We start from the raw sequence: 24620 nt of genomic DNA, 5'->3' as shown, positions 1-24620 counted from the left end.
CAACCAACTGATGTGTCTCTCTCACGTCGATGTTTCTTTCTCTCTCTCTCTCTCTCTCTCTCTCTCTCTCTCTCTCTCTCTCTCTCTTCCTCCTTTCCACTCTATCTAAAATCAATGGAAAAATATCCTTGGGTGAGGATTAAAAAAAAAAAAAAATAGATGCTCACTTTCAGGGCATTTTACTCAAAGAACAAAACTTTATCCTGTTTTTAAACTTTATATCTGAAATAAAAATTTAAAACCACAAAAATAAAAATAAAAAACCAATTGGGCTTTCACAGGATGACGCTTGAGTCCACAATTCTGACGGCCACTTCCCCACAACCCTGTGATATGCTGATGGTACGGAGAAGGCACGGCTGTGGGGATGAGCAGCGACAGGTAAGATGCACTCGCTTTGCTGTGTGGCCGTCTCCCAAGCCTCCCGAGCTGGGGGATGGGCTCACCGCACAGCCCCAGTAGGGACAGGCCAGCCGAGGGGCTGCCGGCTGTCTGGGTTCCAGAGCACCTGCCCACAGGCGAGGACCACCTCTGCGGGGAACACGACATGCCTCTTTACTTGAACCCCAGCCTTATTTCTGGCCCTTGCCAAAGATCCCCTCCCTAGGCTTCATCAAGCCTCCCTGAATTCTCTTCTCAATTAGACCCTGAGTTCTGGGTTCATCTCCGCATTGTCCCGTTTTAGCAAGAACCCTACTAAGCCAGTTTAGCCAGACCTCCCCACCCTCTGTCTCAGATCACTTTCAATATCTGATAAGGTTTCTCCTCCCCCCTCAGCCCCGGGTGATGTCGGGTCACTCTGGACTCCACTGAGCAAGAACCCCGGCAGGTCAGTTAAGTGGGAATCTCCCCTCACCTCTGATGTCGGCTCAGTAATGTTCCGTCCCCTGACCCTGACCCTGCTCCTTGGCTATAAATCCCACACTCTGTGCTCGGAGTTGAGCCTGCTCCTTCTCGGCCACCAGAAACCTTAGCACAGCGGTCCCTAACCCTAGCACAGTGGTCCTGATTAACGTCTGCCTTACACCTTCGACGAGTGTCATGGGTAATTTTTAACACCCGAAACACTTAGTGGTCAGAGGGTTATGGCTGGTGCAGGAAGTTCTACACCCAAACGAAGGGGAAAAGGTTTGTGGGGGCGATTAGGTTACAGGGTGACCTGTGCCTGTACCCCACGCACCCGAAAGGGGGAAGACGGTACAATGAAGGTGAAAACTAAGTGCAGACTAAACATCAGAACAGGAGGTTTAGAGTCAGGAAAACCTGGGTTTGAACTTGGTCCTCACTGACTTTTTAACCCTGTGACCTTATGTGAACTGTAATCAGTATCGACCTCAGCCCCCTTACCTGGCCACACAGGACTGAACAGAATGACGTAAGTAAGTGTGCAGCCTGGACTAAAGGTGTGATAAATAGTAAATGGTTTTATTATCATTTCCCGTACCCTTGATAACAATTCCTACAACGTCCACTCAGAACTCTAAGCAACTACTCGGGGCTTGTGCGCAGCTTAAAGCATCATGGATGCTATTCTACCGTGCAAATTCCATGTGCAGAGTTCACACCCCTTTGTAGGAGATGCGACATTAGGAAATTGACTAGATATAAAGCAGGAACGACGGATTCATCATTCATCAAACGTTTTGTGGGAACCGAGATGCTCAGGGGGCTGAGCTATGTCCTGGGGGCATGGTACCTCCATGAGGTGGCACCATGCGGGGTTTCTGTTTACAGACCCATCTTTGCCTCCATCGTCTATTTTATTTTTATCCTCACCGGAAAACATTTTTCTGCATTTATCTTCAGACAGAGTGAAAGGGAGGAAGAGAGAGAGAGAAACATCCATGTGAGAGAGACACATCGACTAGTCGCCACCCACACAACCCCAACCAGGGCCAGGGACAAACTGCAACCGAGGTACGTGCCCTTAGCAGGAACTGAGCCAGGGTCTCTCTGGGCCACAGGCCGACGCTCTAACCGCTGAGCCAAACTGGCCAGGGCTGACCCCATCATTTTATAAGCAGCAGATCCAAATACCTGCTTTATCTCCTATTTGTCACATGGAAGGGAATTGTAATTGGTAAGCAATGCCAAACGCATCTCATTAGTTCCGAACACCAGTGATTACCTTTCAAGAAATAAAATAAGTTCCTCCCCTCCCCTTCCCCCTCCCCTTTCTTTCCCTTCCCTGCCTCCCCCCCTGCCAGGCTCAGGGCCAGGGTGGTGCTTTACCAATGATCAGTTGACAGGTGGTCAGTTACCAGGTGATCTCATCAGTTACCATGTGACCAGGTACCACGTGATCTCATCTGATACCATGTGACCAGGGCCCTGTGATTTCATTAGTTACCATGTGATAGGGTGTCACGTGATCTCATCAGTTACCATGGGCTTGACCCCATGATCAAGTTCAATACTTGGGATGAGGAAAGACTATAAACCTTTAAAGTAAGATCAACCTTCTGTTACCGCTTTCTGAACTTCCTTTCCTGGAACTCCCTCCCCCTCATGTGAGTCTCCCTTGGATGAATGAGAGATGTTTGGGGGAAACTGAGAATAAACCCCCTGGTCCACTGAATTCTAATTCTGCTTCCTTTCTCGTTTTTCTCTCAGACCTTAATCAAAGCCGGCCTCTGTTTGAGGATCTGAGAGCGTACCGGCCCGCCGTCTTTGAGAAGCAGAGAGCTCATTAGTATTAGTAAACACAGCAGTTGCTTGGTTGCCATTAGTATTGTACTTAATGCTAATTTAAATATGTTGCCGTCTCTCTGCTTAGGAAGGTCCAATGCAGTTCAGTTTAGGTCCCCTTCTCACGTGCAGGGATTCAAGGGCCCTCCAGATACCCAGTTCCCAATACTGACCAACAAGGTCTCATTTTTACTGTAACAGACCTTTCCTTTTCTAACCTCTTCAACAACGACACCACAAGGCTCCATTAACTAGCTCCCCCCGTGATGTTATTATGTAGTCTCAGCAGCTGAGAACAAGCCCACGCACAGCTACGCCAGCCTCGTGTGTTCCCTACCTGGTGTCTGCCCACGGAACCTGTTAGCACAAGTGCATCGTAGGCTTAAATATGGCATCAAATGATAAAGTAGGACTGTGAGGGGAAAGATGAATTTCACGAGAAAATGAAGAGGCAAGCTTTGAGACGACTAAAACGAAGACTCACTTTAAAAACTGCTGTCGAATCAGACGGGCCCGGGACAACCGGGAAAGGCACAGAAAACGAGAAGCCAAGGCTCAGCCGTCTTCAGTCCTTCGGTCTCTAGGTACGAGACCTGCTCACTGCAGGTGTTTCGGGCCAGAAGTCAACGTGCCGGCTGATCAGCAGGCCCGTCTCACAACACACACACACACGAGGCAGAGCAACGTGACATCGCACCTCGGGAAGCGAGTGTTCATCACCTCGGTTCAAGCGTGCCAGGTGTCTGTGCATTCTGTCGTGTTAATGACCCACCACCTCACCAAATGTTCTGACGAGTGGCTGATGATGTATGACTGTTCCGAAGCACGGGCCGAAACGCTTCTGCACTTAATCGAAAAACAAAGAATTTCTTCAAGTCAAAGGCCATTCGAATTCCCAGGGCTCAGAAGGTATTTCTGGAGTAACCTTCTTTCCCCAAAGGGCAACTGATTATGTTCCAAGGGACCTGGCTCTGGACTCCCAGCCCAGACGGGAGTCAAGCCCTCGCGTGGCTGCCCGGCTGCGCTACCTTCGCCACCTGCTCGCAGATGAGGCTCCTGTCTGTGGCCGTGAGCAGTAAGACACATCCAGGCCCTTAGCCTTGCGAGCTCTCGGCACCCCGACTAGCTGCTTGCTGGCACCGGGGACATCGGTCTCGTGTCACCCCGCACGCATTGTGCAGGAGAGGAGTTGGGGGATCAGCGGCCTCTCGGAGGCCACGCAGTGATTTCGAGGATGTGGGAAGACTCTGGTTTTCAACGTTTTTGCCGCATCCAAGGTCTCCCGGGTCTGACGAGGAGGCTCCGAGCAGAGCTGTGTCTTCTACGCCGCTAAACAAACTAGCACAGCAGTCACAGCTGGGACCTCAACTGGCCACTGCACGAGAGGGTTTCCTGGACCCCCGCGCTGTTGTCCTTAAGGACGGGGAGACAGGGAAGACAGGAGGAATGAGATGCTAGAAAAGGAACAGGACCATGGTCTTCTGGGAATTTCTAAACTGAAGCAGCTGGGAGGAACAGCAGGTCACATGGTACGGAAGGCCCGGAGCATCATGGAGCTCACAGCCATGACGAGGAGAAGCAGTTGGGCCCGGGTGCCTGCAGATAGAGGTTGAAGGCAGCCCCATTTCTCCAAAGGGATGCCCCCCAACTGAGACCCTGGGCAGAAGCAGAAGCAGCCCTTGAACTCAGGACAGCAGCAGAGTACAGATGGGCCCTGGACACCGGTCCTCTCCAGTGGGCTCACGTGGCCAACATGCCCTCCCAGCCTCTCCGCGGCCATACAGCACAGCACACCTGTGTGGGAGGAAGGTGGCAGAGGGCTATTTTAAGAGACGAGAGGGTCTGGATGGCTAATAGGGTTTGTGGAAGCTTGAACGACAAGATCCGTCTAGAAATGTTCCCAGAAGGATGATTCCACACGAGTTACTTGAAGCAACGTATCCTTTTAGGCTCGTCTGGGTGGGAGGCGTCTCCTGGGCTTCACGTGGGAGGGAGGCATGAGCCCCGGACCCCCCACTCGGTCTGCCCCGTGAGCGGTGGAAACAGGGCAAGGGTGCAGATAAACGAACCATACGGACCTCACATCCATATGGTAGACCAGAATCTTCGACTAGTCCCTCCACATCTTCTTGCTAATGACCTTGCTTCATGTTTCGGTGAGAACATAGGGAAGAAACCACATGATTTTTCTCATCATCCGCCCCCGCATCAACACCCATGTTGACACCTGTCCCCTCGCTGTCTTCTCTCCTGTTACAAGGGATCCAAGTCCAATTCCTGTCCGACCCGTCCACTCTGGACCGCTCGGCTCCCACTCCCCTCCTCCACACTCCCATGACCACTCCTGTTTCCGTCTCCACCAGCCAGTTTCCAACATGCCCTGATGTATCAACAGCAAATACAGCAAAGCCCGTCGGGCGTAACAGCTCCTTCCAGGTACCATTTCTCGGACCCGGCACCACCAAATCCCGAAGGAGGTGCCCACGCTCAGGGTGCTCCATTCTCTCAGTGACCCTACGGGTGGGTTTCTCCTTCGGCCACACCAAGGACACTGCTCTGGCCACCATGAGCAGTGACCTCCGTGTGGCCGAATCCTCTGGTTGCTTCCTGCTGTCTTCCACGCCCTCTCACTGGGATTCAGCACCGGCTCTCTTTCCTGCCTTCTCCTGCTACTGGCCACCGCAGGTCCCCTTTGCTGGCTTGTCGTCGATGGCTGAGCCCCTGCCTACAGAGGAGAGCACGCCGGGGCTCCAGCCCAGTGGTGACAGCCCCTCCAGCTACACTCACTTCCCATGGCTTCATTCGCATCATGTCAATGCCAGGACACCCCAATTACATCTCCTAAGCCCACCTTCTCAACTTGATCTCGCCGTCTGGCAGGCACCTCGTTACGCACTAGGCCACGCATTCTCAGGGGGCAGAGCCTCCCCTAAGGGGGTGGAAATTCCTTCTCTGGGAGCATAGAGAACATTCTACACGGTACACTGGCCTGTGGCCCCACAAAGCTTGCTCTGACCTACAAAATTTTATTTCTTGGCACTGACTATCTCCTCTCAATTAAATGTAAATCCAATTTGATCCATCTTCTTAGCAGGGTGATAAGGACAATGAGATGGAGAAACACGGAACGAGGCCAAAGCAGAGGTTGTGAACACCTCCTTCCCCAACCCAAGTCTCCATCTCCTTCGAAGTTCCGCCAACCCCCTGGGCTCAAGCTAAAATCCGAGACCTCCCTCGATTGTTCCCTTTCCTTCCCTGCATGCGCCCTGTTTGTGCCAAGTCCGTCTGACCCCCCTGCAAACCTCCCCCAAACCCTCCCCTCCCCCTCTCGCCCAGCTGCCATCTGAACGCAGACCACAGCCACCTCTCGCCCTCCAGTTGCACCGTTTTCTCCTACTGTCTGTGCCAAACCAACTGCCACAGCCCCAGAGGGCCGGCACTGAGCCCGGGTCTCCAGGCCACCTGGGGTATCAAGCCTCCCCCCAGAGTCTCCAAAGGCTCCTCACCGCCATCTGGTATTTCCCAGCCTGCTGCCTTCATTTTCTAAACTTTCAAAGGAACTTAAATCTGAAAACAGTTGCAGATCTACAGAAAGGCGCGGAGCGTTCAGGTGTCCACCCCTCACTCGGCTTCCGCCCCTCCAGCTCTGCCCCCAGAACAGCGCCGGCCCCACGGCGAGCGATCGGCAGACGCGCACGGACACAGGAGCCAGGAGCCGCGCGTCCCCGGCGCAGCCCCAGAAGCGGAGGTGAATTTTCTCACCTTGTACGGTATCACATAAAAGCACAGCATGCGCACACACACACACACACACCTGCGCCTGAGGGCTTCACTGGGTCCAAGATGCTCCCACGTCGTGGGGATAAAAGCTTTTCTTCTGTCGGTGCGGCGTCTGTTTCTCCGGTGTCTCCGTGGAGACCAGTGCACTTTGAGAAAAGTGCTCTTTCTTAGAGGGACCCACTCTGTGCTATTTCCTGGTTTGGTTTGTTGTGATGTTTAAAGAGACTGCGCCTCTGCTGCAGGAGAGCTGTGGGCTTTTCAGCATCTTCTGAAATGTCCATCCTGACTCATCCACCTCCATTTCAGGAAGGAGGAGTTAGTGGGCTCGCCCAAGGAAACCTAAGGTGCTGGTGGAGACACCCAAGGCCATGCACCCCACCCAAGGCCGTGCACCCCCACCCAAGACTATACAGCCCCCCAAGGCCATGCATCCCCCACCCAAGGCCATGCACCCCCACCCAGGGCCATACATCCCCCACCCAAGGTCACGCACCCCCCACCCAAGACCATTCACCCCGACTCAAGGCCATGCACCCTCTAGTGAAGGGACTCGGGCGTGAGCCCAGAGCCGGAGCCTCGGCTGGTCCCACACAGCTCCCTGCCCGTGCACCGCCACTCGCTTTTGCCACCTTGAGCAGCCGCGTGGCCGACAGGAGCCATGACATTCACTCAAACTCGATGTGCACTGAGCGTCTCCCAGGGGGAAAAGTGCTCCAGACAGGAAGGAGCAGCCCCTGTGCGAAGCCAGTGACGGGGCAGGATCTCGGCTGTGACCCCCACCCCGCCCCAGCTCCGTACACTGGGGTTTCTTTTCATATCTACACAGGCTGAGCGGAAGACAAGGGCCCAGAGACACCCCCAGCCTGCAGCGCGGGGGACAGACTCTGCTTTGGGGCCCAGTGAGCATGCGTCTGGCTCCCTCAGAACAGCTGCTGGGGTGGTAGAGAGCTCAGGTGCAGTGACGGCAACACTGTCGGACAGACGGACGCTGAAGCACACACAGGATGCAGGCTTCACGCGCCCTGGGGAGACCACGTGGGAATGCCCCCACGGGGTGCAGGGAACCTCAGAGCTGGCCGCGCAGCCGTGGCCGCTGTATCCCCATCACCCCCACTACTAGCTACCCCGACAGCAGGCTGACGCCTCTGAGTCAGGAGACTCTGGCTCTCCAGGCCCCCACGGCTGCCCCCGCACGCGGCTAACGCATCGATCGTCACCGTGGGGTGGGGAGGACACTCCTGCCGCGGGTGTGGAGTCTGGCTCTGGACCCTGGACACACCCTCACGAAGCCGTCCAGACCATGATTACTCCACAAGGGAGTGCAGCCCCTTCCCAGGCTGTGTTTGAACCGTGACCTCTCTAGAGCACACGCTGCGTCATCTAAAGAGTGAGATCCGTGCGTGACACCGCCCAGGGGACCTGAGAAATGTCATTTGTATTCCGGCCCTGACCACAGTGAGCAACGTGCAAAGAAGGCCCGTGCCTTTTCCTCAAGACAACGAGGACTGTCCTGTGGTGTAAAACAAAACAAAACCAGCCCTGGCCGGGGATCTCAGTGGTTAGAGCGGCTTCCGAAATGCCCAGGTTGTAGGTTCGATCTTCAGTCAGGGCACATATGAGAAGCAACCAATAAATGCACAAAGGAATGGAATGACAAAATTGATATTTTTTGGTGTTTTTTTTTTTTTGTTCTCTCTCTCTCCAATCAATCAATAATAACAAGAAACAACCTTAGAAATTAGGGTCAGGGAAAAGGGTCCTCCGCTGGAGAGTGCTTACATTCTGATCAGACCCCAAGAACGTTACTCACACTGTCCCTCATTTGTCTGGGCTTAGAGAGGGATGAGGGCACACGGGGTGCTCCGTGACGTGCCTGCCTTGTGCCAGGTTCCCCCAGGGTCCCTCCAGCCCCTTCTTCCCCCAACAACGGCCATCTCACTGCACGTCACTAGCAGGTGTCGGGCTGCACGTACGACCTTACCCCGAAAACCCGCCCAAATCCATCCTACGGGCAGAGTATCCACACTAAGCAGACATTCCCCTTCTCTACCCTTGTTCTCGGCGCCGGAACCTCACTCCCCAATGCCCTGGATACTGGGGAGCGTGAGGTCCCCAAGACAGCACTTAACTAACTGGGCTCCACACTGCTCAGAGGTGCCAGCCCCCTCAATTTTTAATTTTTCTAAAATTTTTTCATCCTCACCCAAGGACATTTTTCCATTTTTTGTTCAGTTAGAGTGGGAGGGAGAGAGAGGAAGAGAGAGAAAGAGAAACATCGAAGAGAAAAGGACACATCGAGTGGCTGCTACCCACATGACCCAACCAGGGCCGGGGACAAACTGCAACCGAGGTACGTGCCCTTAGCGGGAACCGAACCCAGGTCTCTCTGGACCATAGGCTGACGCTCTAACCACTGAGCAAAACCAGCCAGGGCAGCCCCCTCGATTATAATGCAGCATCTTCCTCTCCGAGGGTATCTCAGAGAAGAGAAACACTTCCTTCTCTCAAGTCAAGCTTAATTTGCAGGTTCTAGATTAAAAATAAACTGTCTGATATCCAGCTGGCTTCTTATATTCCATCTCCAAATTCTGTGCAGTTTACTAGCTCATTAAAAACACCTTCCACACTATACATGGCAGCATCACACGGTAATGAGATGGCCGTTTACTTCAGGGGAGCTATGATATTCAGTTGGAAAAACCAAGCCAGCTTCCTGAATACCAGGGACAGTGGGGAGAGGCTGGCATCTGCATGGCAGGGACGGGGGTCTGCCAGGCAAAGAACCCCCTGCGCCACCTGGCCCTCGGAAGCCCAGCAAAGCAGCAGCCCCAAGGAAGGTGTTCAGGGCCAGGTGTGGAAAGCTCCCGGAAGCCACCCAGCCCTGCCAAACACCCCCCCAGCTTCCCAACACACAGACACCCATGTACACAGTTCACGAGTCCAGTCTGGGGACGCGGGGTTCTCTAGCCCCTGCAGGAAACCCCACTCGGTGCCTAATGCACAATGAATAGAGAGGCAAAGGCTGCCAAGTCTAATTGCAAAATTGGGGAGCTTGAGGGGGCTCCTGGACCTCCTCTCCCGACCTCTGAGTCCCAGGCAGCTCCAAGTCGAGGAAGCAAAGGCAACGAGTCAGGCGAACGGGCAGCAGGTACTTTGTGCAAAGCAGAAGTCTGAGAAAAGCCGGGAGTTCTGAAAAGCTGCCCAGACGGCCAGCCGGCCTTCCCCTGCTGGAGGGTTAATGCTTATAGTCACAAATATTAGCACTTGACACTCTTTAGCCCTCCTAAGAGCCCGGCATCGCGACGGGGCGTCAGGGTCACGGGGTCTGTCCGGGGCGCGGTGCCTCGTGCTCAGCGGCTCAGACACAGCAGCGTGGGAACGGCCTTGGGTGTGGCTTCTGTTTCGAATCATTAGAATTCACTGAACTGCAAAGACCAAGCTGTCAGAGTCCATTGTCTTCCTACATCAACCAAACTGTAGTATAACAGAAAATACTTCACTTTACAATATAATTTGTATCTCCGACGTGCTTGCAGCTCGGGGAACTTGACAGGTGCAGGGCTGAGGACCAGCCCCGTCCGCAGCGCGATCGGAAAGGTCACGGCGCGACGGCGGGCGGGCAGGCGGGCGGGCGGGCAGCAGCCTCCCGCTGCTCGGACCTCACGTGGATCCAGTCCAGGGCACAGGCCAGTCTCCCTCAGACACTGTTTGCTAAGAGAACAACTTCCCGTGAAGGAGATTCACTGGCTACCGGGCCTTGAAGAGAACAAGGGGTTTCGTTTGTTCATGGTGACGGACCTGTGGAACGATCTCTGCGTGGACCACACATAACGAGGACCGCTGACTGTCCGTCAGTCCTGGAAGGGATGGGACAGAGGCACTCCACAGGGGACGTGGCAACAAAGATCGATTCCGACGGACAGTCACCCCCTAAGTCAGGCAGCTACGCAGCCACTGTGCTGAGAAGTGATTTCCCCCACACACCAGCCCAGGGCCACGCACAGATGCACAGAATCCCGCGAAGAGCCAGCCAGTCACACACAGAAGTGTCCGTCTGAGTCAACGTGTATGCGAGATGTCACAACCCTGTTACTATGTAGACTCGATGGAGAAACTACATTAAACAATATGATTGTTTCTTTATGGCTCTGCAAATGTATCACATACGTGAATTTTTTTTTTTTTTTATCCTCACCCGAGGATATTTTTCCATTTTTTGTACAGATAGAGTGGGAGGGAGAGAGAGGAAGGGAGAGAGAGTGAGAAACATCGACGTGAAGGGACACATCGAGTGGCTGCCACCCGCACGACCAACCAGGGCCGGGGACAAACTGCAACCGAAGTACGTGCCCTTAGCGGGAACCGAACCCGGGTCTCTCCAGACCGCAGGCCGACGCTCTAACCGCTGAGCCAAATTGGCCAGGGCCATACGTGAATTTTTTTTTAATTTAAGTATTTCTCTTTGGCTTATTTCTTCCCACCGCTCCGACCACGCATCCCTCTGAGGTCTGTCAGTCTGTCCCCTGCTGCCATGACCATATACGCACAACCAATCGATGAGGACATTGGGCTGGGGAAGGCGGTGGGAGGGGGGTCAATGGAGATAAAGGGGGACATCTGTAATGGTTTCAACAATAAAAAAAATAATACAATAAATAAATAAAATAAAATATATTAAAATGTAAGTATTTCACTGTCAAAATTTCCTGAAGATGGAGACAGAATATTATTCGACTTTACTTCCAACCTTATGTCTGGAATACAGCAGGAGCTTAATAAATAATGGTGTCATTCCATGTCTCGCCTTCAGGATGATGTCATTTCAAAACCCACATTTAACGGAGTTTCCACACAGAAAGAACGTTACACCTTCCCGCGTGGATGGTCCCGAGCTCGTGAGAGCTGATTCACCAGCAGGAAGTCCGCACTGCTTCCTTATGGAAGAGGCTTTGTTTTTCTTTCATTTAAAATTTTTTCGGTCATATTTGACATGCAATAATACATTAGTTTTAAGTGCACAACATAGTGATTGGTCATTGATATAATTTACAAAGTGATCACCCCAAGATGTCTAGTACCCACCTGTAAGAGTCTTCTTCAAAGATGAAAAACAAATTTTTTTTACAAATAAAAACTTTCAGTGTCAAGAATGAACGGACAAAGAACACTCAGTGGAATGCCGTTCAGCCGTGATAAAGAAGGAAGTCGGGCCGTTTGCTACAATATTGATGGACCTTGAGAGCATTTTGCTAAGTCAGACAGAGAAAGACACATACTGTACGACCTCACCTATACGCAGAACCTCACGACAAAGAAACAAATCCCCCCAGAAGAGACACTTGCTGGTATTTTCCGCCGTGTCCTACATGCAACGTGCCAGGAGGAAGAGCAGCCCCAATCCACTCCAGGGTGAGTCCAACGCTCACCTGCTCCTGTCACCTGAACCTCAGCCACGTCCACGGGGATCTGCTGCGAAGCTGAGCCCCCCAGTTCCCAGGCACCACCTCATACATGAAAGCTCAGCCCTGGAATCTTCGGGAGACGGCTATTACTTATTTTAAGGGCTGTTGTCTTTGCTGGGGTCATGCGACAGGGACAGGTTGCTGAGAAACGCGGCACTGAACAGAGCAGGGCCGTGGTAATGAGTCACATCTATCTCTACTAATTACTTAACATCACTGAGACTCTGTTTCCATCCACAACGTCTGGGGATCCCTGATGTGTTGAGTCAAATGATTCTTTGCAGTAGGGAGCTGTCCTGCATTTGGGGGGTTGTTTAGCAGCATCCCTGCATCCTACCTCTAGAAGCCAGTAGCCCTGGTTGTGACGACAATATTGTGTCTGGACATTACCAAGTGTCCTTCAGGGGGAAAAACAGTCCCTGGCTGAGAACCATGGGAAAGGGTCCTAAGACACTCATTAACACTGGTTCCCCCGCCTCCCGTTCTAGACGTAAAAGAGCAACATCAGAGGGTCTGCAATTCTCAGGCTTGCTTCTAAGCCTCAGGAACGCTGGAGGTAAAAATTTTACATGGAAAGTTCTAGAGAGCAACCCACCCTTAATAAAACGCATCCTCCCATTTTGCTTTGCATTGAAGAGCCCTTAAGTGCATGTGATGGAGGGATCGGGGAGGGGGTGGGCTCCATCCCTCGGGAGGGACGGGCATCCTCCGGCATCCAGGGCCGCCCGGAGCATCCTCAGCGCCAGCTGGAGCTCCCGGCGAGGGTGCGCCACTCGGAGAATCACACACACTCTGCCCTGGCGTCCGCGAGGCGCTCTCCATCACTGCCTGCCTTGGAGAGCACTTGGTGTCTTCATCTCTGAATCACATAAAGAGGCCATCTGAATAAAACCAACTGGATGAAGTATCGACGCTCTGTGTAAGACGCTGCTTGTCAAGGACCAGGAAAGAGCCGGAATTCTGTGTCTGAATGGTCGACCACGCTTCATTATTAAGCAAAGAACAAAAGCGCACATGTCCCAGAAGAACTGCGTGGAAAATGTTACGAGGATGTATGAAAACACCGTGAAGGAGAGACGGAACTCCAACTGGTGGCTGAGGGCCGTCACGGGTCCCTCTCCAGCGCGGGCCAAGACTGCCATTACCAGACCCCGATCAACATACATCTCGAAGTCCCGCTGCCTCGAGGTGCCGGCTCAGCTGCTCAGGGACATGTCCCGTATTCTCCGGGAGACGAGCCAGAACCTCGCCCACCTGCGGCCAGGTGGGCCCCCCCGAGGAGGCAGGCCTGGGTCCAGGGGCCTGGGTCTGGGGCTGAGCCCCCAGCAGCCCGGGTTGGCCAGGTCCTGGGCGAGGATTAGGGTTAAAGAACGACATTCCTACGTCTACGAGCTGGGACAATGCAGGCGTGCTGAGCCCCAGGGAAATTTTCATTCCCGAATGTTTTCATCGTACTGACTCTGAATTCCCATTTCTTCACTCAAGAACAGCATGTTTTCTTCCTTTCGGTCCCTGGCCAGTGCGCTGTGACAGCGTTGACGGCCCCAGCTGTGGACAGGTGTGCTTCAAGTCTTCAAGCCACTGGCCACGCAAAGCCTCAACAAGAGGCCAGTGAATTGCAAAATATAAAGCAAATTAAAAAGTAACAACATCCACTAAAACCCCAGGCTTCAAAGGAAGAGGGGAAAAAGTCATCGAGAATAAACAACGTAAGGGTCCCCGGAGCCCCCAACGCCCCGCGCAGAGAAGCGTTTCCTCGGAACGAGGCTGAGCTGGGCAAACCCAGTCCTACCAGCCTTGACCATCTTGCAGCTGGTCCCCAGGGAGCGGGGACCCCCGCCTCACCCTCTCCCACCCTCAAGCAGACGGCACGTTCTCTGATCTGAGCCGGGCTCGTCCTGGGAGGATTCACCTCCACAGCAGTGACACTACGTGGCGTTACACCTGCGAACAGCCCGCCCCGCAAACTCGCTTTCTGAGCCTCTGAGCATGACCGTGATTTATCCCTCAGAGCTGCCACCTCAGAGGTGGAATCCCTTGCGAAGGGGCCGGGCCCTTTCCTGTCCTGACTCTACGCCAAATTAATATTGGCAGAAATATCACTGAGCTCACCATCCTCGGATACAGCCAACGGATACTGCTGATGAGTATGCACTAGATTGAAAAAGAGAGACTCAGTGACAAAAAATAGGCATGGGAAAGTCTCCAGCTGAGAGGGGCCCCCTATGACGACGCGTGTGTAAGTGCGGATGGCGCATGGGAGGTTGGTGGGCACACGGATGGGTTGAGGAACACGCTTCCTGGCCAAAGCTGCCCGAGTCGCAGGCGAGCGGAGGGGGAACAGAAGAGAAATGAGCGCGGCTGTGGTCGGAGGAGATGAAGGATGCTGACGAACAGCCATCCTCTGGACCACTCCGGGCTGTCTGGCGTGGCCACGAGCAACACACATGAGCAGCGTCCAGGCACGGGAAACAAACAGCAACACGACCTCACAAGAATCTCGAATTAAGATGACATGTCAGAGTCGGAAAGGACAAATATAAGATGAGTGTAATTCCAGATACTGTGAAACCAGATGGCAGGTTCTGACTGGTGGCCAAATGTGAATGGTCCAACTCGTAACGTCTTAAGCATCTCAAAAGTGACACAGGGCTCGCTTCCATTCCCTGTGGGCAGAGTGTTGAGTTCTCAACTGCTCTGTAACTAGGAAAGTCTCCAACTCGAAGTCACGCGTCGTACGTCATCAGTGTACCCTGACACATGACGAGGGTCTTCTGTACCCTCCAGAGAGAACTCAGCAAACCACTGTTCTCCCTTATCTCTGCCGCCCAGGCAGCTTCAAGCCTGTGGCCTCTAGAAAGCTCCTGGTTTTCTCGATGGCTTTCCGTGTTCTCCTCCATGTTCACGGTCTGTGAGTCCTGGCTCGTCAGACATGCCAAGTCCTGTAGGAAAGGGTACCGGATCTAAACCGCAAATCTCCTGTAGGCCCCAGCGTAATGCGGAAGAAACCTAAGAGTCTGAGACGCAAAAGTCGACGCCCACAGAGACCAGTGCTTGCAAATGATTGATCAGCACAGTGGCCAACGGTGACAGCTCAGAGGGAGGGACGATGTCGGTTTCACTTATTTTCATCCTGACCGGGGACAGAAACAATGAGGCCGGTGAGCATCTGCATCTGGGTAGCTGAACGTTTTATAATTCCGCTTCGAGTCTGGAGAGTTGACAGGTCGGGAGGGTCTCGCTCCGGAGCAGGCAGTCATCGGAATTAGTCTAATTCTGAAACTCTGAGAACCACACGCAGTGCAGCCCCGGCGCACACTGTCGGGACGCCTTTCTCCCACGAAATGAGGGCAGTTCACACTGACGCTCTCTTCAAGGTGAGAAGCGCTTCCGTCCTGAGACTCATTTCCCACGGGCCCTCCTGTGCCTTCCCGGTCCAGCCAGGGGTTAGCAGTGTCCCAACACCCTACTGAGATGACTTCAAGCCCTAAGACGAGAAGACGGACACAGAAACTCAACCAAGGGGTCACGCTCCTGTCCTGAACCGGAAAGAACGGGGTGGCAGCCACAGCACAGCTGCTCCTCGGCACGGCACGCGCACCACAAGGCACCACTCGGAACGCGAGCTCGCTGAGTGTGAGGACGCACGCCAGCCCTCATGTGCTCACAGCAGGTCTAGGCTTCCCGTACGACCTGAGATCTGACACGGAAACAGTGCCCGCCTCCCTCCGGGAAGGTCAGAGCATCCGGATGCCAAGGCGCACGCGCACGTGACAAGCTCCGCACTGTGCTGATCTGAAATGTCACCTCGCCATCTGGCGCCGTCGCATCCCGGAGGAGAGCCAATGTCGGTCCATCGCCAGTCAGTCACTCTCTTGAAAGAGCAGCCCAGTGACCGGTGTCCTCTGTGATGTTTCTTACACGCTGGAAGTGGGATTCTTGATTCACAAGGTGTTGCAGGCAAACTAACGGCGCCGTCTCTGATTACATTTTACGTCCCGTGGACGGAGGGAGGAGGAACGCTACCGCTGCTTTGCAGACTAAGCTGAGCACAGGTGGATTTAAGAGACCGCAGAGGCTGATTTCGTCCGTTTCCAAGCCGAGGGCGGTATAACTACAGGTCAAGCTGAGCCGTGAACACTGAAATACAGGCTCTGGACGCTCTGGGAATCACTGCGGAGGCAAGGAGGTCTGTGAGGCGTGCCAGGGACGGCGGGCAGGGACGGCGGGCCGCTCACCGGACAGCAGGCTATTAAGGCACAGGCATAAAAAGGCAAATCGATAGTGACAGAGAAAGTATTCTACAACATCGACGCCGTCTCCAAAGGAAATTATTTTATTTCATTAGTAGGATCTTGACCCTGTGCAAAGTCACGGCGGCCCTCCAGGGAGCTCAGTGATGAATGGCACGCTGCTGACGACCGAGACAGCTACGGAGGGACATTCTGACTTCATGCGGAAAACTCACTCAGGAGAGTAGTAAATCTTGTGAAAAGTGCTCTAAGGATAGGAATATCTCACACACACACACACACACCCATTCTCTCTGGGAAATACTGAGTCATGCTCAAGACCCAAGGGCAAGGGAGCAGGTGGTCAGGGCGTGGGCTCTCAGCGGATGGCCCATGGGAAATACTGGCCCCACCCCCTCCCAGCTGCATGTCTCTGGCAAGTTACCAAACCTTTACGCCTCTGTTTCCCCATCTGTGAAATGGCTGTCAAAACAGCCGTCTCCGGGTGCTGCTGAGGGCATTCCAGACACGACTGCAGGCTGTGACCCAGCGGCACGGCCTGGCCCAGGAGAGCGTGCCGCACCGGGGTGCCGCCTCCACCCCAGGACGCGGGGCCTCGCCGAGAGCCGGTGCGGCAATGGAGACGTGAGACAAACGCATTGCTCGGGAGCCTGCGTGGTTCAGAGCGTTGTCCTGATACACAAAGGCTGGGGTGCGATCTCCAGTCGGGGCCCATACAAGAATCAAACAATGAATGCTGAATAAGAGGAACAAATCAATGTCTCTCTTTCTCTCTCTCTCAAATCAATTAAAAAAACAATAACAGCGAAACAGACATGCGACCCAGCATACAGCTGGGCATTTGTGCCAGAGAAATGAAGACACGTTCTCAGAAAAACCTGTACTCAAAGCTTCACAGCCGCTTTATCTGAATAGCCCCAAACCGGACAGTGCGGATGTCCTTCCACAGGACGACAGTTAAACCACCTGTGGCACGTCCACACCACGGGATCCTACTCGGAAATGTCGGGGACAAGCCTTCAACGCGACCATCTCACTGACTCTCCAGGGAATTCTGCAGCGTGAGAAAAGCCCACCATCCCCACAGGTCACATACCTCCTGATGTAACATTTTCAAATGGCAACATGGTTGAAACAAAGAAGAAATGAGTGTTTGCCAGGGATTGGGGAGGGTGAGGCGGAAGGGGGAGGGGGGCATGTTATCAATGGGCCACGGGGGACCCCTGTGGTGAGGGTCTTCACTGTGATGGAGTCAAGAATAGACACCACGTACAAGTACCAGTCAAACTGGGAAAATGTGAGTCCTATCCATGGATGGTATCAGGGTCCCTTCTCTGGTTGTGCTCGGTGCTACAGTTTTGCAAAGTGTTTACCATTGAGGGAATCTGGATAAACCATGCACAATCTCTCCCCGTGTGACTCCTTACAGCCGCACAGACGATGAATCCCCAGGGATCTCCATGACAATTGCAATAAGAAGGAAAAAATGGAGCAAACAGCAATATCTTCGAGAAATCACATGTGATTGAGACCCCAGTGATCATTGCTGGGGCTTACAGAAATTAAAACAACCCAAGGGCTGGAAAATGAACCAACAGCCCTCACAGGGAGATGACAAGCACAAGTTTAATATTTAATAAGCATGAAAAACAATGCTCATGAGTTTTCTGAAGCCGAAATATGTGGAATGCAAACACCTCTCCAAAACCTAGCACAGAGCTGAGCACCGCTCTGGCTACGAAGCACAGTGGTTCAAATCAGGTGGCAACTGTGGCAACAGCGCCTGTCTGCTCGTGACAAGGCTGAGGGCGGCTTGTGTTCAGGTCTGCTTTTCTCCGAAGCAGCAGAACCCGAGTTCCCAGAGCCAGAGCCCCGTCTTGGCATAAGGGAGTCACCTACTATCCAGGTCCATTTCTCCAAGTAAGTATCTGCATCACGGAAGGTGCAGACCTGTACTCTGGGGAGAGTCGCTGGTAACCAGGCAACACCACCACGCCCCCCTGTTGCCAGGAGAGAGCTGCCCCCAGTACTCACTTGTTCTGCATCATGTTCATGATCACCCAGTCGAAAGGGTAGACGTTCTTTCCAATGAGGTTCTTAAACATAATGAATGTTTCCATCAGGAAATCCTGCAATGAAACCAAAACATTGAAACGGCCCACAAACAACAAGGTGAAAACCGGTCCCCCACCCCCACCCCCACCCCCCAGCCCTTCAATAATTAGCCGAATGCAAACTTTCTGCAAAGTAATGAAGATGTATTTCCCAGGCGCTGTGTAGTCCTTCTGCCTTTCTGTGTGCCTGAGCACCTCGTATCGGGAAAACGTTCCCAAGGAGATGCTCGAAAGTAGTCCCTGGGCATGACTTTCTAATAGTCACAAAGAGTTAAGTCCTCAAAGACCGCAAGTATAAATGGACTTGTGCTCTTTCTGCTAATAGAAAAACATGCTTTTTACAAATATAACATGAACGTGATGATTATGAATAGTTGTGTTTACTCTAAATGTATTTTTCATGATCAGAGGCCCTATCCAGTTGAATATGGGATTTTATTATCCATTCCTTTTTCTTATATAATTTAGCAAATAAAGGGCTCGAAGGGGAACTCCCGACCACCTGCACATGCTCAGCTCCCAGCTGAGTGGCTGTGCAGACTCTCCCGGCAGCGACATCCCCATGAGCTCCTCAGCGGCGCCCCGGTGGCTTGCTGACGCCCGCGGTCGCCCTCCACTGTCCCGTCAGGAGCACGCTAGGACTGAGCCAGGCCTCAGGACGGGGTGCCCACTTCCTAGGGGCTCCGCCCTGTGCCTGTCAGATCACTGGCAGCCCAGCACTCGTCCTGAACTAACCGGAACAAAACGGGGGTTACCCTGAAAAGCACGCGGCCCGGGAGCTCATACGCTGCCTCGAGGTCTGGGGGTGAAGGGGGAGAAGCCCCGAGTGCACGGAACCGTGAGGCCACGGGCACGGGTGGCCAAACACGTGCACATGTTTCACGCACGTAGTCTACGGAATCATAGGGTGCGGGGGCTAAAGACCGGGGTGGTGAGCCAGGAGCCAGGAGAGCAATTCCCAGCACACAGCTCCAGGAACTTCTGGCAAAGAGGCACAGCTAGGACGCTTTCTCTGCAGCCGTGATCCCAACGCCAGGCCCCTCCCGGGAATAAAAACTCAGGGAGCGCCCTGGCCGGTTTGGCTCAGCGGTTGGAGCGTCGGCCCGCAGACCAGAGAGTCCCGGGTTCAGTTCCCGTTAAGGGCACGTACCTCGGTTGCAGTTTGTCCTCAGCCCCTTGGGGCTGTGAAATGGCAACCACTTGATGTGTGTCTCTCACATCGATGTTTCTCTCTCTCTCTTCCTCCCTCTCTCCCTCCCGCTCTATCTGAAGATAAATGCAAAATTGTCCTCGGGTGAGGATAAAAAAAAAAAAACTCAGGGAGCAACTGTGATCACCCTTTTTACAAGAGGCCACGGGTCTAGTGGGCCTCAGGGACTGGAGCCAAGTCAGGAGGGCACAGTGAACCCACCACCCTACACACGTGGCTCCCGCAAGCCCTGACCCCCAGACCTTCCAGCAGGAGCGTCCGGGTGCCCCCGGCACAGCGAACTGCTCCTCCCCCCGGTTTAAATATCCAAATGCATATTTCACCACTTAAGTTCCCCACTTTGTCAAGAGTTTCACGTTTTAATGACCAGTTTGCAGATTCTGCAGGCCGAGTGCTGTAATTTAGCCACATCTCGATTTGCATGAAATTGCCGGCTTTCTTGCTGATCACTCCTCAAAGCCTAATAATTGAGATAGAGGGTCTGGTTTTTATCATTCTGAAAGAGAAGCCTATTTCCCTAGCTCTCTTTTTTTCCCTCCCTAGGAAACACAGCCCTGCACTTCATTAGCATGCTCGGCTGGAGGGCGAGGGTACTTTGCTGATCCGAGGGAATGCGGCCTCTTCTGGGGGTGACGTTTCAGGCCTCCCCGCGGGGCCGCCTAACTGACCAGCGTGGCCACGTCCCCACCGCCGCGTTCGCCCAGAACAGCGGGTGCGGCTTCACAGACCGCGACACTGGCATTTCCAAATCAACAAAGGGGCATGGAGGGCTCACGTGAGAGGTTTTTTAACATGTTTTTAGTGATTTTTTGAGAGTGAGAGAGGAAGGGAGAGATAGAAACATCCATGTGTGAGAGACATCGACTGGCTGCCTCCTGCACGCCCCCTACTGGGGATCAAACCTGCCACCTGGGCATGTGCCCCGACTGGGAATCTGACCAGGAATCTGACCAGGACCTCTCAGTCTCTGAAATGACGCTCCGTTCACTGAGCCACACCGGCCGGGCACTGCTGTGTTTCGTAGTTTGGCAGTTGAGAGTATGTCCCACACCCTGAGTGGGCAGTGGGGACATGGCCACGCTGGTCAGTGTAGCCTACGGCAAAGTCTTCTTGTCATAAACCACCTGCTGTCCATCCCTCTGCCCTCACCTTCACTGCTGGAGGGGAACCCTAGCCCATCTCCCTCGTCCACCCTGTCCCCCTTGGTCCGTACATGTCCTCCAGAGTGATCTTTACAGGCAGTAAATCGCTCAAGGCGGCCACACTTCCCCCATCTCCCACTCCACCCACGTCCCCCGTGGCTTCCCGATGTTCTTCAAAACAAAGCATCTTGACCCTGAGAAGCAGAAACACACCACCACTCTGCCAAAGAAATAACTGTTTCAGACGAGGGCCCTCAAAAGACGCCAAGTTCCTCAGACGAAGTACTGTCGGGGGTAGAATAACTGCTGACTTTCTGTGGATGTCAAAGTGTCACCCAAAGAGGACAGGACAATGGCAGGGGGGCGTACATCTCCACCACGGGGAGACCTGGCAGGCACCCCTTTTAACCAGGGATCAAACGTATCCTCAGCGTGGTGGTCGGCTGGCTGCGTTCAGCTCTCAGGGCACACAGCAGGGAAGAAATCCTGCAGAAGGACACGCCTGAATTCTAGACACAGCTTCCTGTTGGCAGGACAGGTGGAGGCAGAGAGGAACAAGCTCAAAGGTACGACGAGGTAGCACCCAAACTCTGAAGAATGGGGGGCAGTCTGTAACATGATCGGCATGGTGTCTTCCAAAAATGTGAAAAGCAACGTCTTGAAAAGAAGAAAAAGCCAGGTGACGGGTTGGTCTAGAAAGGAGAGGAGAGACACACCAGCAGCGGAGTGTCTGGCTCTGCACTGGGTTCTGCTTTGAGGACGCCCCCAAGGAAGGACAAGGCCAGCCGGGCAGCGGGGAAATTGGAATATATCTGAGACAAGGGGATGGCTGCTATGTTCTGGAAGGGCCACTGGAGAGGTCTCCGTTCTCTGCTGTTGTTAATGCTCACCCAAGGATATTCTCCCATTGATTTGTAGATAGAGAGCAAAGTAGGGAGGGATGAGGGGGAGAGAGACACATCGTTTGACTGCCTCCTGCACAACCCCGACTGGGCCTGGGGATCGGACCTGCAACCGGGGTACCGTGCCCTTGCCCGGGAATCAACCCTGATGCCAGCGCTCTGGACACTGAGCCAAACCGGCCGGGCTCCGTGCTCGAGAGCAGTTGGTCGAAGCGCTTAGGGGACAGGCAGAGAGCTCACATCCGCAAGGGATCCGGCTGCTAAGACAGAAACGCACAGAGGCGGCAAAGGGGCGAAGCGCTCACCATCGATGAACTCGGGGGATGGGAATGACCGCCTCCCTCGCACGCTCTTCCCGCTGCTCTCGGGCTGGCCACGCTCACGGCCGAGCCGCGGGGAGGGAAGGCACGGGAAACGGGAGAAGGGGGTGAGATCTGGCGAAGTGGGCGCTGTGGCTTCCACAGCCAAAGAGCTGACCGTGTGCCCCAGTCTGGCCGGACGTGACTGTCAGGAGACGGGCAAAGGCTGCAGGGACCTCTCTGCCTTAGTTTTCCCAACTGCACGGGACTCTACATTTATCTCCAAATAAGGCGTTTCCTCAAAGAATAAATGCTTTAAAAATAATTTTAAAGCAATGAAAAGAAAAAGAGCGAGCAGCCGGTTTGGCTCAGCGGTTCGAGTGTTGGCCCTGGACCAATGAATCGCAGGTTCGATTCCGGTCAAGGGCATGGACCTCGGTTGCGGTTCGTCCCTGGTCCTGGTTGGGGTCATACAGGAGGCAGCCACTCGATGTGTCCCTTTCACGTCGAAGTTGCTCTCTCTCTCCCGCCCCCCTCTGTCTGAACAAAAATAGAGAAAAAACTCGGGTGTGGATAAAAAAAAAAAGAGTGAATAAATGACATGGAAAGTTGAGAACAAACAAGCGAGGTGTGCACACTTCTCGGCCCATCCGCGGGCTCGGGGCCTCGCGCCCCAGTTCTTCTCCAGGCTCATCGGACCCTGGTTCACGTGCTGCCCCGTCCCTGCATGGTCCTTCCTCCTCGTCCTCAACATCCCACAATCGTCTCCTTCGCCAAGGCTCCCTGGCCACCGGCCTCAGGCGGTCTGGCTACTGTACGAGGACCCTTCCCCTGTAGCATGGGTCCTTCGGGTCCTTGGAAGGACGCCCTGTATCGCCAGTCTAGTCTGGACCGGACCGCAGGGCCAGAAGAACAGGACTTGCCTGCTTCGCCCCCTGCCCCCCGCCATCCCTTCCACTGCGCTAGCCGTCACGTCGGGGTTCGGTAGTGAACTCACTGTCGAAGGCTTCTCAGCCCCAGACGCCCTGCCCAGTGGAGAGAGCCTTCATGAAAGCGTCACTTACAAGGAAATGGTTGCGAGGAACAAGGAACTGATGTTCAGCCCAAGGATCCTCACAGGCTTGCTTTGGTGGCTGTTCCGCGTGGAACTCGGGGTCTCTAAGGCCTGGAACCCCCAGCGGCAGAGTGTCTCCTGGGCAAGGACAGTCACCTGCCGGACATTCCCACGCGTATTCTCATACCCACTTCCCCGGGGTGAGCGTCCCCTGGGACCAGCCCGTGTAGGCGGATGTCGGCTGTGCTCGGCTGGGATGGGCAAGGTGAGGAGGCAGGTATCTACCTGGCGAGACCAGGGCAGGCGCAGGGAGGGGTCCTCGTAAGAGGTGGGGCGGACTGCATGAAGGCAGGAGGGCGTTTCAGAGAGCAGGACCTCAGAGTTCCCCAGTTGCCCTGGATAACCACAGTGGATGGAACAGGGGGAGGTGGGCGGCACGCGGACCTGTGGCCACCCATGAGTCCCGCGGGAGGAGGCAGGGACAGCAGCACCCAGGCCCTGGGAACCTCCCACTGTCCTTTATCCCTGTGCTCATTTCTCCGCCAGGAGCTACTCTACCTACAGCGCCCTGCGCGTGTCACTCAGCAGGCATTTCGAAGGCCACTCAGTGGGGACCTGGGACACATGGTAAATCAACTCTCTGCCCTGGAAGGTCCAGAGACGTCCGCATCACCGCTGTCTCGCTGGAGAGTCTGAACGAGTTCCCTGCTCCTGCTCCTGAGTCTGAGACCTGGACACACGATGCTGCACCCTTCCCACAGATGAGCATCTCCACGGCAGAGAACGTCGAGACGGCCCCTCGCCCTAACGGGTCGCCTCTGTCGTGAGAGAGTTTCAAGCTGAAAGTGTCCGATCGTTTTCTTCTCGGGACCGGTCTTCCTGCCTCGCGCTGGGCCCCGTCCTCTGTCCTGGGGCCCACGGGGTGTTTTCAGAGACCCAACCTCAGAGCTCTGTGGCAGATGAGCTGGGTACTGACAATAACTGCCTCTTTTGTATGGGGATGACGCCTCCAACCCAAAGGGCTGAGTCTGGAAATCGGAAGTAGCGCTTGTTACAAGGAAGCAGTCTGGAGAACACGGTCTGGCTTTTTTCATCCTGCGATATCGACTCCCAATTCTTTTCCACAGGCGAATCTTTCATTTTGGGGAGAGGCTGTCAGCGTAGGAAAAAAAAAAACACTCCCCATGTATGGTTCATGGAAGGGAACCCATCTTACCGAGGTCCTGGCCGAGGAACAGCAACAAAAACAGTTTGCAACCCTCCAGGCACGGACGCGTGACATCCACACCCCACGTGCCATTTGATAACGGAAACCAAATCCCAGCACATAATTGATTTTCTGAGCTGCCGTGTCCCCGGGAAACGAGCCCCTGGGAAGCCAGGGCGACGGCGCGTAGGAAGCGTCTGCGCACCTGCTCTGCGCTCGGGGAGCACAGGGACCCCAGCTGCAGGCGCGTCTGAGCGCCGCTCCGCAGAGGCCCCCGCGCAGCGCGACTCCGGCTCAGCACCGCAGACTGCAGAGCAGACACTGCTGCCCCGTGCGGGTGGGTGTGGATGGTGTGAGTGTTCCGGTAAAGGGTAAACTACTCGCTGGAATCCTGCGTTTCCAGGACGGGCGATGCTGCTCCTCCCGCCAACTTCGTCCCCCGGCCTGGAACAGTCTCCGGGACTTGTTCAGAGGCTCAGCTACAGCTCTCCGTCCGGGGTCCCACACAA

The 24620-nt window shown here is 54.3% G+C and overlaps 1 protein-coding gene across 1 annotated transcript in view; it reads right to left on the bottom strand.

Moving 5' to 3' along the window:
* Positions 1-24620, bottom strand: part of DOCK1 (dedicator of cytokinesis 1) — a 423011-nt gene that overhangs the window by 121299 nt on the left and 277092 nt on the right. Inside the window, exon 29 of the mRNA XM_036264869.1 lies at positions 18218-18312. Coding sequence (XP_036120762.1) covers positions 18218-18312 — 95 coding nt within the window. The remainder of the gene's footprint in view (positions 1-18217; positions 18313-24620) is intronic.

Source organism: Molossus molossus, unplaced genomic scaffold, assembly GCF_014108415.1.
Source record: "Molossus molossus isolate mMolMol1 unplaced genomic scaffold, mMolMol1.p scaffold_m16_p_17, whole genome shotgun sequence".
Taxonomy (NCBI): domain Eukaryota; kingdom Metazoa; phylum Chordata; class Mammalia; order Chiroptera; family Molossidae; genus Molossus; species Molossus molossus.
This window is presented reverse-complemented; position numbering and strand designations above follow the sequence as displayed.